The sequence below is a fragment of the Semicossyphus pulcher genome, unplaced genomic scaffold (genome assembly GCF_022749685.1).
Source record: "Semicossyphus pulcher isolate SPU_LCO1_2020_fin unplaced genomic scaffold, fSemPul1.0.p SCAF_18, whole genome shotgun sequence".
Taxonomy (NCBI): Eukaryota; Metazoa; Chordata; class Actinopteri; order Labriformes; family Labridae; genus Semicossyphus; species Semicossyphus pulcher.
This window is the reverse complement of record NW_027211691.1, coordinates 14,965,155-14,977,850: the sequence shown is the minus strand read 5'-3', so window position 1 is coordinate 14,977,850 and position 12,696 is coordinate 14,965,155. Positions and strand designations below refer to the sequence as shown.

Below are 12,696 nucleotides of genomic sequence, written 5' to 3'. Positions count from 1 at the left end.
TCCTTCGAGCCGGATTCGAACCAGCGACCTAAGGATTACCATGTATCCACTACAGTCCTCCGCTCTACCAACTGAGCTATCGAAGGGAGCTGCACCTACTCGCGGAACGATCTTTTTTATTAAATCATAACAAATATGGTTTATTTCATAGCGAAAGTGTTCACACGAAGTCACGTGACCGCAGTGAGCACGGAGCGGCGGCCATGAGCACGTAGCGGTGGAAGTTCGCTTCCGCTCCAGGTGTAAATATTTCGACTTTGGCGATTGTTTAAGGTTAAACCGAGTTCACAAAGTCGTTGACGTTACTTTATAGAGATAACAACAAAATGAGCTTTAAAACACAACAGATGTCAACACTATTAAATTCTCCCACACAACGCTAGCTTAACTACTTTAGCATCAAAGCGACCTAGCTGCTAATTTGCAGCTAGTTCGCCCTCATGCTAAAGTAGTCAAGCTAATGTTAGCTGCTGCTACGCGTAGCTAAAGTATGCTTCCTACCTTTACGTAGCTAAAACTAGCTTAGCTTTAAGTGTCAAATATTACACTGTTCTTGCAACAAGAGGTCTTACAACTTCTACACCACTAAGATAACTGCATGAGAGTGTAATTACAAATTAACGGGCTGCTACATGTGTATGTTCAAGGGGAATTAGCTCAAATGGTAGAGCGCTCGCTTAGCATGCGAGAGGTAGCGGGATCGATGCCCGCATTCTCCAACGCGAACATTTTTCGTCCATGAATATTTAGCTTACATTGCTTTTTTTAACATATGTAATCATATATAGCGATGTTTTACACAACCCGGACTTTCCATTCGATGCAGTTTTGCTTGAAGTTGGTAGTAACTGAGATGAAAATAAGACAGTTTGGCCTCAAATCTCCAGCTAGTGCGAACTAGCTTAAATTCCGTAAGCTAGTTCGCACGAGCTAGCTTGCTATGTAAGTGCAAATAACTATTAGCAACTGAATAAAAACTCGGTAAATACTAACGCCATAGACCGTACAAGTTGTCACATTTTAAACAAAATAGTTTTCTGTCATTTATGTCGTTGACTAATGTTGTAACATACCTTTAAGGTTGGCATTATGATCGTTTAATGGATGTACACGTGTCGCCGCTTCGAGGTGAACCAATGTCGCGTGCGAGCGAGCGAGCGTCGTTATACACTTAGCATAAACGTCATGCTACAAGTTTAGGATTGAGCGAGGATAAAATTCAAGCAATTTAATATCTGTTTATGTCTTAGTTACAAACAGCTCTTGATTTTGTATTATATATATATTTTAGTTCTAAGAATTAATAAAACAGATTAGAATAGAAATATTTCTTAATCCCAAAGGAAATTCTTGTGCCAGGTTGCTCCAAAGTTATAGTTCAAAAACGAGAAATACAAAATAACTAAAACATAAGTGAAATATACGTGTAAAGACGTTAAATGCCGAGAGACAGTGCCTAGTAAAATAACAATAGTACAACAAGATATTTACAAAATAAAGTTTAGTAAAAAGTAATGGTGGCAGTTACATTGACAGTTGTATTTACAGTAAAAATAAGAAGTCATGAAACTAATATTAGATAAATATGTAATAGCGCATGGTAATTTAAAAAAGTTATATTGCAAGGATGCTTTATAGAACATTATAGTATTAATTAGATTACAAAGTGAATCATAACTGATCATGCATATATTTTTACTTAAAGCTCCTGTAAAGAGTTTTTCGCTGGTTATGAAACAGACTGAAATGAATTCTTATTACTCTATATTACCTACAAAAGCAAACCAGACCATCAGCGACAATAATTATTATTTCTATCTAGTTATTTTTAATGCCTGAAACTGCTGGCAGGCAGTAGGTGCCAGACGAAGTGATTAACTGCACGCTGTCTTTGTTTACATTTTCCAGGGCAAACACTGAGGTGAGTGATACATGTGACTGTTAAAGAAAGCAGTATGCAATTTTCTGTTAAAAACCACCAATCGCATGTACAGGGCAAAACCACTTCCCCGAAAGCACACTAGCCTGGGCTAGACTGCAGAGACACCCGGTCACCTCTGACAGCAGTGTTGAGGAGGGCAGCTGTTCAGTACTGCCCTGCTCAGTTTCAAATATGGGCAGGGTAAAACTGGCAACCTTTGACGTGACAGCAATAGCTGCTAAAAACAGAACTGACACCAGCAAGATAGGAGCCCACCACACGCTAGGACAAGAGCAGCAGGCCTACTCCTTAGCCTGACTCTTTACTTTATTGAAACTTTACCAGCTTTTGTGCCTGTATCTTACGTTTTGTCAGTGTTTTATGTCTTGCTAAAAGTGTTTGTCAAAAATGAATAGCATGGACAACTTGGAGAAACAGCTGATATGTCCCATATGCCTGGAAATGTTTACCAAGCCTGTGGTTATTCTACCCTGCCAGCACAACCTCTGTAGAAAATGTGCCAATGATGTTTTCCAGGTAAGAAACTGGACGAAATGCTGCTGTTTTGTTTTAATTATTAAGGAATAAGTGTTTATTAACTTAAGGGGGACTGTTGTTTTGTACATATTGGAGTGTCTGGGCTAACGATCTATGTCAGCTGGACTGTTGATGTTCTTATGAACTTGCCCAACATTTGTGATGCACTGAAGGCCCAGTTAGTCTATGTTTGGATGACATCAGTTTCAGGTATAGCTTCTCAACTGTAACAAAGATTTTTGGTGATCACAGATTAACGTTTAAGTCTGTGTATACAAACAATATTATTGTGATACATCAATAACATCAGAAAACATTCAGCTCTGGATTTAGTTGACTGCTGAGTAATAGCAGAGCAATTCAGTGTTTTCGTGACTGGGTTACACTTGTTATTATCGACCTTAATCTATTGGATTAATGTGTCATAGCTGTTGACTAAAATTAAGTTAATGTTTGCAACTAGTACTAATCAATCAGTCAAATCCTAAATCATTGCTCTAAATTTAGGCCCTGCATTGTGACTGATTACAGGCCTCAAATCCATACCTTCCGACGAGAGGAGGCTCAGTGACGTCTGGCGGCCGCTTCCGATGCCCATCCTGCAGACATGAGGTGGTTTTGGACAGACACGGTGTGTACGGGCTGCAGAGGAACCTGCTGGTTGAGAATATCATCGACATGTTCAAGCAAGAGTCCAGCAGGTGAGACTGATCAGGGACACATATGTACCGTTCAGTTATAGATAGGAGAGAGCAGGAGATGTTGGTTTGTGTGGCTTTATTGCTTGTCGCTTCTGAGTCAGAGAGGGTAAATAGTAAGTAAGAGTTATCTTTTAAAAGATAGAAATAAACCGAAATCAAACTGAAAGCCATGCGACTGCAGCCACACCTGTATGCTCTTAAGTATAATGGTGATTTATTGATCCAAGCGCTGACAGTCTACGTGCATGTCCCCGCAAGACTGATGGATGATCAATAAACAAGTGCGATGTTTACCTGTGACATTATCAGACTGACATTACATGTCACATCAATATGCACCCAAATGACAGAAAGATACCACCGTTGTCTCTTACACCTCAACAGCAGCAAACCAGCGCCAGAGAGGAAGGAAGAGACGCCCATGTGCGATGTCCACGAGGACGAGAAGATCAATATTTACTGTGTGACCCACGGCGTGCCCACATGCTCCATGTGTAAGGTGTTCGGAGCTCACAAAGACTGCGAGGTGGCGCCCATCACCAGCATCTTCCAGACGAAGAAGGTGAGGCCTGAAATACTCACGGTGGACATTAATAGTGTCGTTCAATGGGTGGTGAGATAGATATATTTTATAATATGATAATAGGTGAAATCTGTCAAGTGTAAACATTAAAATTTCAATCTGACCTTGTTTCACCATGAAGGTGGGGAGAGTTGTTATAGTTGTTACACCTGAGAAATATGAAGAGGTTTGTCCTGGAATTGTTGCTGGAAAACAGTTTGACTACAAATGAAGTAAAACAATAATATCCAGGGTTATGAAATATAAAGTTGTGTATGTTTAGAAATAGGGATGCCACGTTGGGGAAATTTTCCCACCGGTTAATTACCTCGTGACACCACTGGTGTTACCGATTACACCGGACATAAAAAAACAAAGTCATTGATGACACTCAATACCTGAAGAGTGCTTGCTGTGATCTTGTCTTTATGTTTGAACAAAACAAATGCTTAGAAGATTGGTTCATTTCTACTTATGAAACACAACAACAATAAAACAATATTAAACTTTTAAATAGGCTAGAACTTTCATGAACAAAACGAACAAGGCCAATGACAGCTTGGCAGCAGCGCATGGCGCACATACCTGTGCTGTAAAATACACAAACAAATTAGATCTGTAAAGTTAAATAATATAGTTATTTATACAATGTAAAAAATATGACATTGGCAAACACTCTGGAACCAAATACATTATGGGAAACGAATTCAGATAGGAACCAAAGAAAACTTAAATCCTAAACTCCAGGTTGTAGGTGACGATAAACAAAAATCCACAGGTTTAAAAGCCTAATAATAATAATAATAATATAGAGAGTAGAAAATTGATATTAGCAAACACTATTGAACCAAACAAATATAGGAAACAAATTCATACATGAATCAAATAAATACTGGAATTAAAAGAAAACAAACCTGCTGCTACTCTCTGTCCTGCGAATCTGCGCTGCTGTTGCGATAAAGCGGATACTGCAGTTTCTAATTGTAGCAAGAATATACACCATAGTATCTTAAAAAAATAGTTTCTTTTTTCGATGAATGTGGGAGCTGCGCTGATACGTGATAATGAAACCTATGGGTTTTATTTCTATACGCCCAAAAAAGGCAAACCGACGATGGGCGAGGGGGAGGGTGCCTGAACACCGTTTTACACCGGTAACACAGACTACCGCGGCAAGCCTAGTTCAGGAGCTCAAATTCACACATTTGTTTGCATGTATTTGTTCTCTATCAGTTGGCATGATTTCACATGTCATATATGCTAGCTCTTAAGGAATGTCAAAGCATGGGCAAAACAAGACGCTCATTCGTAACAAAGAATGTTTAAATCTTCCAAATTAAAGCAGTTAAAGAAACTGCCTTAATTATGGCTACTCTCCCCTACATTCACATGCAGTATAGCTTTGTCCCAGATTTGAGCCACAGTTGATCTCAGGTATTAACTCTGCTGTGTCCTTGCCCCACAGACCGAGCTGAGTGACGGGATCGCCATGATGGTCGGTAACAACGACAGGATGCAAGGCATCATCAGTCAGCTGGAGGAAGCCTGTCGTGCCATAGAGGTCAGTATCCGACTGCTTCAAAGCATGTCCGCTCGCTCACGCAGCAAGCCTCTCTCTGCACACAAATGCACCTGCACTCACCTGCACAGACGTACAAGCAGACGTAATGTGTCCTTGTTGCTGCCACTCTCTGAGGTGGAGAGAGAATAATTCATGTTTTGGTGCCTCAGTCTGTTTTTGCACATTCTTCTACATGCTGCTTCTTGCCTACTGACATTTAAAACAAGCAGTGTAACTGATGGAGGGGGAACAGACAGCTTTCCTGTGGTTCCCATGCCACAGTCGGACAGTAGAGAGGAAGCTGGAGCGGCTCCAGGTCCGGTGGTGTCACCCTCAGTGGCGTCACTCAGGACAGACATTCAGAGCTTCACCATCCTCCCTGCACATATGGTGCCACCGGAAGAGCGGAAGACTGGGAGCATTTGTAGTTTACAGTGTTTACATGTTCTTACATAGAAAGCAGCAACTTTTACTTCTTTGTCTCTGGTCTCTTTGCTTTTGAATATTCTAAACTCTACATTTACATACATTTCCCACCCACAAGACTGTGATGAATGATTAAAATAGACGGACTTTCAGAACGTACTTCCTTCTGCTAATTAATGCATGTACAGGAGAACGGTCGGAGGCAGAAGACTCTGGTGTGCGAGAAGTTCGACCAGCTGTACTCCATCCTGGAGGAGAAGAAGAAGCAGATGAGTCAGAAGGTGACGGCCGAACAGGAAGAGAAGGTGAACTACATACGGGGCCTGACCAGGCAGTACGGAGACCATCTGGAGGAGAGCTGTAAGATCGTGGAGAAGGGCATCCAGACTATGGAGGAGCCGGAAATGGCCCTGTTTCTTGAGGTCAGAGTCAACACAGTATAGAGATTCAAACCTTACAATTAGCAGTATTTTATGTACAAGGTTAATGATTTTTTTTTTGTCTTTTTCAGAACACAAAACCTCTCCTCAAAAAGTGAGTACACATCGTTATGCATCAATACTTACACTTATAACAGGTGAGGGGAAATACTGTATGCTTGCTATATAAAAAAGATATAAGATGTTCAGACCATAGACTGTATAAAATGATGGACGACATGACAGCTCCCTAAAAGTGAAGCCAAAACATTTCGGGCGCCCCCTGCTGGCTGGCTGCAGTATAGGTCATAAAGCCCGCCTCCTCCATGTTAACAGTTGGGACATGAGTCAAACTATAAAATCAAAATACACGCCAAATAAATGTTTCTCAAACATGGTTTCTGTCATTATAGTTAGTTATTATCGTGCTGATTGACGTCCAAGTGTTCATTTTTCTGACATGTTTATTTTTAATTAGTTATTTGAAGCTGTAAAAAGGATGATTGACAGCTCTGTTGACAAATACGGCTCCTGCAGCAGATCTGATCTGGATTAGCAGAGTGGAGGAGGAACGGCAAGAGGAGACGTAACTAAAACAATCACTACAGTCATTGAAGTTTCCATATCTGTGAACGTCTGCTTCAGACCGACACAAGAAGCTGCTCTGCCGTTAAATACGGCGATGTGCAGGATCAGCTTGCTGTAAGTTAAGTGTGTGTTTTGGTTAGCGGAAGTGACTACGGCAGCTCCCCCCATCGATCTCTACTGCGCAACTCTGGCTCCAAATGACGTCACCATCGCAAGATGGCAGCGCCCGTCAAGGGGGGTGTTTTGGCATCAATTTCGTACAATGAGAGCAGATGGAGACACGTCTTCCATCTATATAAACTGTCTTTGGTTCAGAGCTGTTACAGACCTTGCCTCTCTACATCTGCACCTACACATCGAACCACCAGCCTAATTCAGTGTCACACCTGCTCTCTGTGAAATGTAGCAAATTCCACCTTCAGCTGCGGATACCTGAAATAACTTATAATAACAGATTGATGAACAGGTGTTATATTGAATTTCTGAGGTGTTTTTTTTTACCCAAAACGATGCAAATTTGACCCTTGTTCCCAGGATTGCAGAAGCATCGAGTATAGCACACTTGGACAAAGTTGAGCGTGGCTATGAGGAAATGGATCATTACAAAACTGACTTCAAGAACGAGGCGAAGGCCCTGCGCAGCATCAACTTCATCCTAGGTGAAGGAGCAGAGATGGTGATTACAGCATTTTCAGCCTTAAGCTCCATTTTGTTCTGATCTCCGTTTTTATCCTTTCAGATGATGACGAAGAGGACGAAGAGGATGACGACGGAGAAACAGGCGCAGAGGAAGGGGAGGGAGCACAGACTGTTTCGGGAGGCAGCGCTGTCACAGCCGCCTCCGTCCAACCTTCTGCCCCCCAGCAGACGAACTCCTCCCCGAGCGCAGCCAAGAGCGCTGCTTCCACCTAGCTGTCAGCCGCCGGCCCAGACTGCACCTCAAACCAGGAGCAGGATAAGTTTCGCTCCTACTTAGATGTTGATTTCAGGTCAGTTGTGATACGTGTGCTCCCAGATCGGGGGAACACTGAGACAGATTTAGATCTGTGCCGAAGGGAAAGTTTGAGTTGCCGAGGTAGATCTAAAGAAAGAGACAGGAGTTTCAGTTCTCTTCTGTTTTTTATTTTGACATTGTGTTAGCGTGCATCACTGCACACTGAAGTTGTCTGGTTAAATACACATTTTGGTTCTTCCATTAGTTGTTTTTTTGGTACGTCTAAAGCTTATTTCCAGACTTGAGATGTGTTCATACATTTTTTATGTCGCTGACCTTTTGCAAATCACTGCTTAAACTACATCATTAGACATCATGGCGAGGGTTTCCTGCCTGTCGTATACTTTTTTATGAGCGATATAACATTACGAGGAGCGGAGCAGAGTACAAAGCTATCACTGTGACATTTCAGTAATTCATACACGCAGCAGCCTGTATTACGTGTTCTTTGTTGTGATATATTTTCCTATCACGGACAAAACATCCTATTTTGCCCTGTTATCCTGTGATTTATAACATGTGTCATTAAAACTGAATTGCACAAACACGTACATAATGGTATTTTTTAACACCTGTAATAAGTTGCACTGCACCACCACGTGTGCCGCTGTACTTTGTGTGTTGGTTGCACCTCACCCGCTTGCGCACAGGGGAGGAAAAAGGCTTAGATTTCTCCCACCCTTTATCTCCTCACTCTTTATTTCTGTCAAAGGAAATCCATCCACAAAAAACATTGCTGCTATTTTTACAGCTTCTTCAGACCATTATGGGATTCTTCTCTGGTCATGCCCACAACCTGCCGTACATATCAGCGTGCCTCAGTCCACCACTCATCCAACAGCTGCCCTGCGATGGTCTCACCTTGCTGTGACTCCGCCATTGAGGTAGTCCACCACCGAGTGCCCTCTAATTATTGCGCGAGAGAGTTGGATCTATTACAAATGGGCTCGATGCAGCGCTAAGCCCCAAGTTGCTAAGTGGGCCAAACAGAATAGGATGACTCACACCCACAGCTCTTGTTTAGTTTAATCTGACACCGAGGGTCAAGGATCAGCACAGCATGCACACACACACGGGCAAGCACACACACACAGCATCTTTCACACTCATTAGCTGTCAGTGGTGCATCTTTTAGATGTGTGTTTGCCCAGAATGAGAATTGCATCTTGAGGATTAAGGGTTGAGCAGAAAGGAGGCTGCGTGAATGTTCTTCACCTGCATGACTGCAGGCGTTCTCTCAGCATAAACATCTCTGCTACACTTGTGTTGTTGCTGCTCCTTTTGTGTGTGTCTTAGAGAGGAGGCACGGTGTTAACCCACGACTTGGCTCCAGAGCAATGCCTTGGTTACACCATGTAAGATTTTTATATTCACTTAGAAAAACTTTTCTCTATCAATCAATATTTGTGTAGGCAAGACTCAAGATGCAGCGGCCACTTGTGCTCTCTTCAAACTGTTTCCATTCTTACATTGAACCACTAAATCCTTATTCAATTTCTCTTTACAGATCTATGTGTGAGGAAACGGTACGTGTTTGTAATTAAAGTAAATGTTTTTTAAGGGAGTTATTAATTCATATGTAAGGATATCCACAGAGAAGTGTAAGCGTTGCTTGTAATCTTTTATTAAAAAATATAGATATAAGACGTTCTCTTGCACAACAGAAAATGACTGGTTGCACATAAGTTTATTAACAAACATACATATCATAAATACAGTGATTCATAATCTAAAACAAAATGCCAGTTTTGTCAATGCAGTATTTCATGTCCTAACCAAAAGTGTTTCATCTCAAATATGAAGAACGGCGTGATTCTACAGATTTGACACCAACATCAAAATGGCAAGGTACAATCGGATCATTATAAGTCAAGCCCGTGTTACGCTCCACTGTTTGAGGTTAAAGCTATAAATAATAGAGTGATAAAGCAGCACTATATAGTACAGAGCATGTTTTGTGCTGATGGTCAAAATGAAAAAAGAGAAAAAGGAGAAAACAGAAGAGAAAGTGAAATCTTTGGCGGAGTGGAAATTCATTTCCCGAAGAGCTCCATCATTCTCCTGTTATTTTGCGCTTGCTGAGCCAGCTGTTCCGCCTTGGACATCTCCATCATCTCCCGGAGCAGGTGGAAGGTCAGATCCAGGGATATCGGCGGATCCTCGGACCTCCTTCCCCTCTCCATCGACTCGTCCCCGTGGTCTCCGAAGCCGCTTATCAGCGCCCTGATGTTCCCAACTTTCCCTTGTAAAAGACGCCGCGTCAGCTGCTGGAGTTGCAACGCTCTGTTGTAGATGGAGGGTGATCCTCCGGGATACATGGACGAGGATGGGAAAGAGTTAGAGTCCCCGTTGCCCAGTCGTATGAAGTACTCCTCTCCGAGCCGCTCCAGGATGGGACCAGACTGCTGCTGCTGCTGGGAGTTTTGGGCTTGTGGAGCTGGGACGCGCAGGGCACCGCCAGGGCTCTCAATAGCCCGACATTCGAAGCGGGGTAGGAAGGCAACAAGCAGAATCACGGTGGTGCCAAGTAAATTGAGCTTCATGTCAGGAGATCAACAGGAATCTGAGAAGAAAAACAAACGCTTCAATTATTTTTTGGTCACAGGTTTATTTATTTATCCCAATTCTTGTGAGAAATGTGCTGCGTAAAGACGAATTTACGCGCGTAAAAACAGGCATCGCTGCAGTGCAATGTGGAGTATTTCGTGCGTAAAGAGAGATTTAATCTTTGTCTCTGTGATGGATAAACTGTGAAAGTATAATTGCCTGCTGTATATGCTTGTTTCCACTACTGCAAAACAAGTTTTAAAATACAAAAGTCAACTTCCATCCATCTGTAAATATATTTGCTAAAACGTTTGTGGAAGCCATTGTGCAGATCTCTTTCATCACTTAAATTGAACAGAAAAATAGAATTGTAACCTGCCAAAGGAAGCATGCAGACAAACTGTCAATAAGGAACAAAAAGAAGAAACCCCTCTCATACCTTCAATCTCTAGAGGAGGTCCAGTACAGCCGTGTAGGTTGCCAGGTACTAGTTGGCGAGATGCCGCCCTCCTTCACTTCCTTGAGGAAACAAGTATATAGTTACTTTAAGAGTAGATGCTGAATGGACTTATATAGCCAACCTCACTATAAGTGTCGCGCTCCGAGCTGAGATTGAGTCTGCGCGTTCTTGCATGGGTGTAACGTGAATGGACGCCTCTGACAAAGTGCTTTAGTTGAGATGAGATGAGTCATATGTGAGTGTGCGCGCGCGTGCACGAGCGTCTACCTCTGCGCTTTCAGAATAAGCCCTATAGGTGCCACACCTGCTGGCATTTTCACTTAAATAGTTCAAAATAATTGCGGATGTTCTTGGAATCTTAGAGGGACATACTTTTAAGAGAGAGGTTGACATTGTGCTTTGTGTCCTGCTGCTCAGTTTGAGCTCATTTGCAGAGGAAAATATGTCCAGAATGTGATTTAAATGTGCATTGCATTGCAAATATATTCCTTATCAAATAATAATCTATTCTTTTTATTCCCTTCTGAAACACCTGCAGCAAAATGACAAACAATCAAGAGACAAAACAGACTGAAAATGCATCAAATAGTTGCAGGTACAACAGGTATATGTTGGTGAAATCTGCAGGCAGACACAAGGCAGTTGACCTCAGCTGATGTGCATCTGCAAACAGCTCAGGCTGAGTCTGGTTGCATTGTCTCCCAGTGATTCATTGCTGCTGCGCATATACGTACATCACCGCTTCCGCCGCCGCGTGCCCACGGCCACCTCGCTCCAGAGGGGCCCACAAACAAGCCACACTTTCACGATGGAGACAAAATTCAATATCAGACGAGCTGTTAGAATCTTAAACAGGTTGATGATAGAAGTAGAAGCCTAACTTGTCTGTTTCTCACTTACTTCAGCTGCTCTAATATGATGCTAATGAGTAAAGCTAATGATTCACAAAGGGTAAAAGATGTTAAATGAATGATTAGCAGTAGTAAGCACTTCTCCACTTGGAGTTCTTGTTGTTTTACAGCGTGGTAAACCCCTTCCCATTAAGACTTAACTGTGAATCCATTTCACCAGACGTGCAGTATAAGCAAAGTGGCTTTTCACATAGTGTGCACTCAAGACTGAAAAAAACTTAAGAGAAAGGAGAGGCAGACGTTTAATTTAGGTGCATTTTCCTTTCTTTCAAAACCTCCGCCATCTTTCAAATGTGACATATTATCAGTAAATGTAACACAATTTCTCCTCCAGCACGTCCACCTCGTCGCTCCTCGTGCTCCATGCGGCTCCGGAGGGGGGGGTGGGGAAGGTGTCAGGTCCCATCATGAGAAACACATGTTGGCTGACACAAATAGAAAACACCGCCAGATGTGAAAGTGAGTGCTGCTTGTGGTCAACTCATGTCACCTCATTTTCAAATCACTGTCCCTGAAGAGAAATCCTCCGCTGTGACGCCACAACCGGAAGAGACTGGGGCTTAAAGCGTTGTCCCTTTGTTTCCTCAATTAGAGCCAGACGATTAGATCAGATTAGATAGAATTTAATGATGCTCCTGGGAAAGTGGGATGCTGCCACCGATTGTGACCTTTTTCTGTGACCTCTTTCTGCATGTAAACAAAACAAAAACACACTGTTTCCACACTCTCTCTTTTTATTGATCATTTGCTTTTCCAATTTTGCTCCGACACAAGGAAGTGCTTCTTGCTGAAATATCCCTCCCTGAATAATTGGACAGCATTCCCCGGTGCATTGAGCCGTGTTTTCCCTAATACTTCCGGTGTGCCGCTCGACTTTGACACACTCATTTTAATAAACAAGGTCACCCAGGCTGTATGAATCAGTGTGAACAGGTAGCGACTGAGCCCAGGGGCCCCGCGCTCAGACCACCACCTGACCTCAGTGCTGCAGCTCAGGTGTCCTTCTGCTTTATAGTCCGGTGATATAACCTGTTATAAGAACACTTCTCTAATAGAAGTGAGAGCTTGG

The 12,696-nt window shown here is 42.5% G+C and overlaps 2 protein-coding genes and 2 non-coding genes across 4 annotated transcripts; 2 read left to right on the top strand and 2 right to left on the bottom strand.

The window, feature by feature from the left end:
• Positions 1 to 86, bottom strand: trnay-gua (transfer RNA tyrosine (anticodon GUA)). The gene is given in 2 exon segments: positions 1 to 36; positions 50 to 86. It is a non-coding gene; the product is annotated as a tRNA-Tyr (tRNA).
• Positions 87 to 646: 560 nt separating this feature from the next.
• Positions 647 to 719, top strand: trnaa-agc (transfer RNA alanine (anticodon AGC)). Its single transcript has one exon. It is a non-coding gene; the product is annotated as a tRNA-Ala (tRNA).
• A 1,001-nt stretch (positions 720 to 1,720) lies between these two features.
• Positions 1,721 to 8,227, top strand: trim55b (tripartite motif containing 55b). Its single transcript, XM_069667304.1, has 8 exons — positions 1,721 to 2,458; positions 2,990 to 3,159; positions 3,544 to 3,721; positions 5,187 to 5,282; positions 5,897 to 6,130; positions 6,220 to 6,242; positions 7,250 to 7,374; positions 7,455 to 8,227. The coding sequence occupies exons 1-8, from the start codon at positions 2,330 to 2,332 to the stop codon at positions 7,625 to 7,627; spliced, it is 1,128 nt and encodes a 375-aa protein (XP_069523405.1). The 5' UTR covers positions 1,721 to 2,329; the 3' UTR covers positions 7,628 to 8,227.
• Positions 8,228 to 9,388: 1,161 nt separating this feature from the next.
• crhb (corticotropin releasing hormone b) lies at positions 9,389 to 10,878 on the bottom strand. Its single transcript, XM_069667409.1, has 2 exons — positions 10,696 to 10,878; positions 9,389 to 10,272 (listed from the first exon to the last, which is right to left on the bottom strand). Exon 2 carries the CDS (start codon positions 10,250 to 10,252, stop codon positions 9,743 to 9,745), a length of 510 nt encoding a protein of 169 aa, XP_069523510.1. The 5' UTR covers positions 10,253 to 10,272; positions 10,696 to 10,878; the 3' UTR covers positions 9,389 to 9,742.
• Between the last annotated feature and the right edge of the window lie 1,818 nt (positions 10,879 to 12,696).

Excerpts from the sequence above, each read along its gene's own strand:
- trim55b (XM_069667304.1), top strand. The coding sequence starts at position 2,330 with ATGAATAGCATGGACAACTTGGAGAAACAGCTGATATGTCCCATATGC. Across the intron at positions 3,722-5,186 it reads GCATCTTCCAGACGAAGAAG|ACCGAGCTGAGTGACGGGAT; the intron begins GTGAGGCCTGAA and ends CTTGCCCCACAG. Across the intron at positions 6,243-7,249 it reads ACAAAACCTCTCCTCAAAAA|GATTGCAGAAGCATCGAGTA; the intron begins GTGAGTACACAT and ends CCTTGTTCCCAG.
- crhb (XM_069667409.1), bottom strand. The coding sequence starts at position 10,252 with ATGAAGCTCAATTTACTTGGCACCACCGTGATTCTGCTTGTTGCCTTC.